A 1,637-nucleotide genomic window follows, 5' to 3' on the forward strand; every position below is an offset into this window, starting at 1 on the left:
AGGCTTCTAAGCAGACTATAACTACCACAAGCCACCCAGTGAAACAATTCACTATACAAAAGCTTTCCATGCAATGTGAGATTCACAGAACACAAAGAATAAATTACCTGTTCTACAGCAAAGACACACCATAACGTTTGGCTTTTATTTCGTAGAAGAGCTTGGAAGATTAGAGAACAAATATTTTAAGCAAAATACATAACACCTATATATTCAGCAAAGTAAAGTTACTGGTCATTCAGTTTAAACCAGTATTGTTACTCAGTGCTATAATAAAATGAAGGAGGACAACTACTCAGGAACTACTGAAGTCTGGCTAACTGGAATGGACCATGTGCAAAGCAGTAGAATTTTCCTCTTTATTTTTTTTCTTATGATATACATGATGATAGTAACAGGAAATCTTCTAATAATGTCAGTCATCGCATCTGAACAATGTCTTCATTCTCCAATGTATATTTTCCTGTGTAGTTTATCCTTATCAGAAGTTGTATTTACTACCAATCTTATTCCTAAGTTTTTACATGTTTTATGGGAGGATGGTGCTGCTATCACTCTCAGAAACTGTCTTGCACAATTTTATCTGTGTGGGTCATTGGGAGCAACAGAGTGCTTCCTCTTTGCATCCATGTCCTATGATCGGTACCAAGCTATTTGCAAACCACTCCATTATTGTTCTGTGATGAGTTTTGCATTTTGTGGCAAACTTGTTCTTTTATCATGGGTATGTGCCTTTGCTAGCATGTCAATTACATTAATTATGGTTAGTCAGCTACAATTTTGTGGACCTAAAATTATCGATCATTTTTTTTGTGATTTTGCTCCCATACTACAACTTTCTTGCTCAGACACCTATGCAGTTGAAATAGAGACCTTCATATTTACATCTTCAGTGACACTCTTTCCATTTTTATTTGTTATTGGAACTTACATTTGCATTATTATTACTATTCTGAAGATCCCATCATCCACAGGTAGATGGAAAACATTCTCCACATGCAGCTCCCACCTGGCTGCAGTGTGCACATATTATGGAACACTTATTAGTGTCTATGTGATACCCACACATAACTTTTCAAACACAGTTAGTAAGACTTTATCTCTTATTTACACAGTTGTCACTCCCATGTTCAACCCCATAATATATAGCTTGAGAAACAAAAATTTTAAAACAGGTGTGCAAAAATGTTTGAGAAAATGTTTGATAAGAAAAGAAAGGCATCTCTTGAGCCACTTCAAACCTTAAAGCAGTAGTAAAGTTGCATAAAAAAGTCCCACCTGTAGGCTTATGTCATAATGTGCTAGAATGTAACGCATACTAGCACATACTAACAAACATACCTACAAACAGATCCCTCCAGCAGGAAGCTGACAATGTTAACAAGGTTTGCATCTTCACCTGGTCTTCCTTCCAGACTTGCAAGCTGCAGCCGTTTGAATGGCTGAGCCACAATGACGTCAATACCACACATGCACACGGGAGCCATTATTGTGGCACAGCACTCTCAATGGACAGCATACTCAAGTGTGTTGTCCATTGAGAGTGCAGTACGCATACGCTGGTGATGTCACTGGTTGCTGCACATTGAATATTTCCTAAATGGTGCATGTTTAAGAGATATTCACTACAGATAAGC

The 1,637-nt window shown here is 37.4% G+C and overlaps 1 protein-coding gene across 1 annotated transcript; it reads left to right on the forward strand.

Moving 5' to 3' along the window:
• The first annotated feature begins 277 nt into the window (after positions 1-277).
• LOC149445220 (olfactory receptor 11L1-like) lies at positions 278-1,246 on the forward strand. The gene has a single exon (XM_089654070.1). It carries the CDS (start codon positions 278-280, stop codon positions 1,244-1,246), a length of 969 nt encoding a protein of 322 aa, XP_089510196.1.
• Positions 1,247-1,637: the final 391 nt, after the last annotated feature.

The sequence above is a fragment of the Staurois parvus genome, unplaced genomic scaffold (genome assembly GCF_062004578.1).
Source record: "Staurois parvus isolate SC_StPar_1 unplaced genomic scaffold, SC_StPar_1.0 ptg000738l, whole genome shotgun sequence".
In the NCBI taxonomy this organism is placed as follows: domain Eukaryota; kingdom Metazoa; phylum Chordata; class Amphibia; order Anura; family Ranidae; genus Staurois; species Staurois parvus.

Bases quoted from the DNA above. Each gene is read 5' to 3' on its own strand.
- LOC149445220 (XM_089654070.1), top strand. From the start codon at position 278: ATGAAGGAGGACAACTACTCAGGAACTACTGAAGTCTGGCTAACTGGA.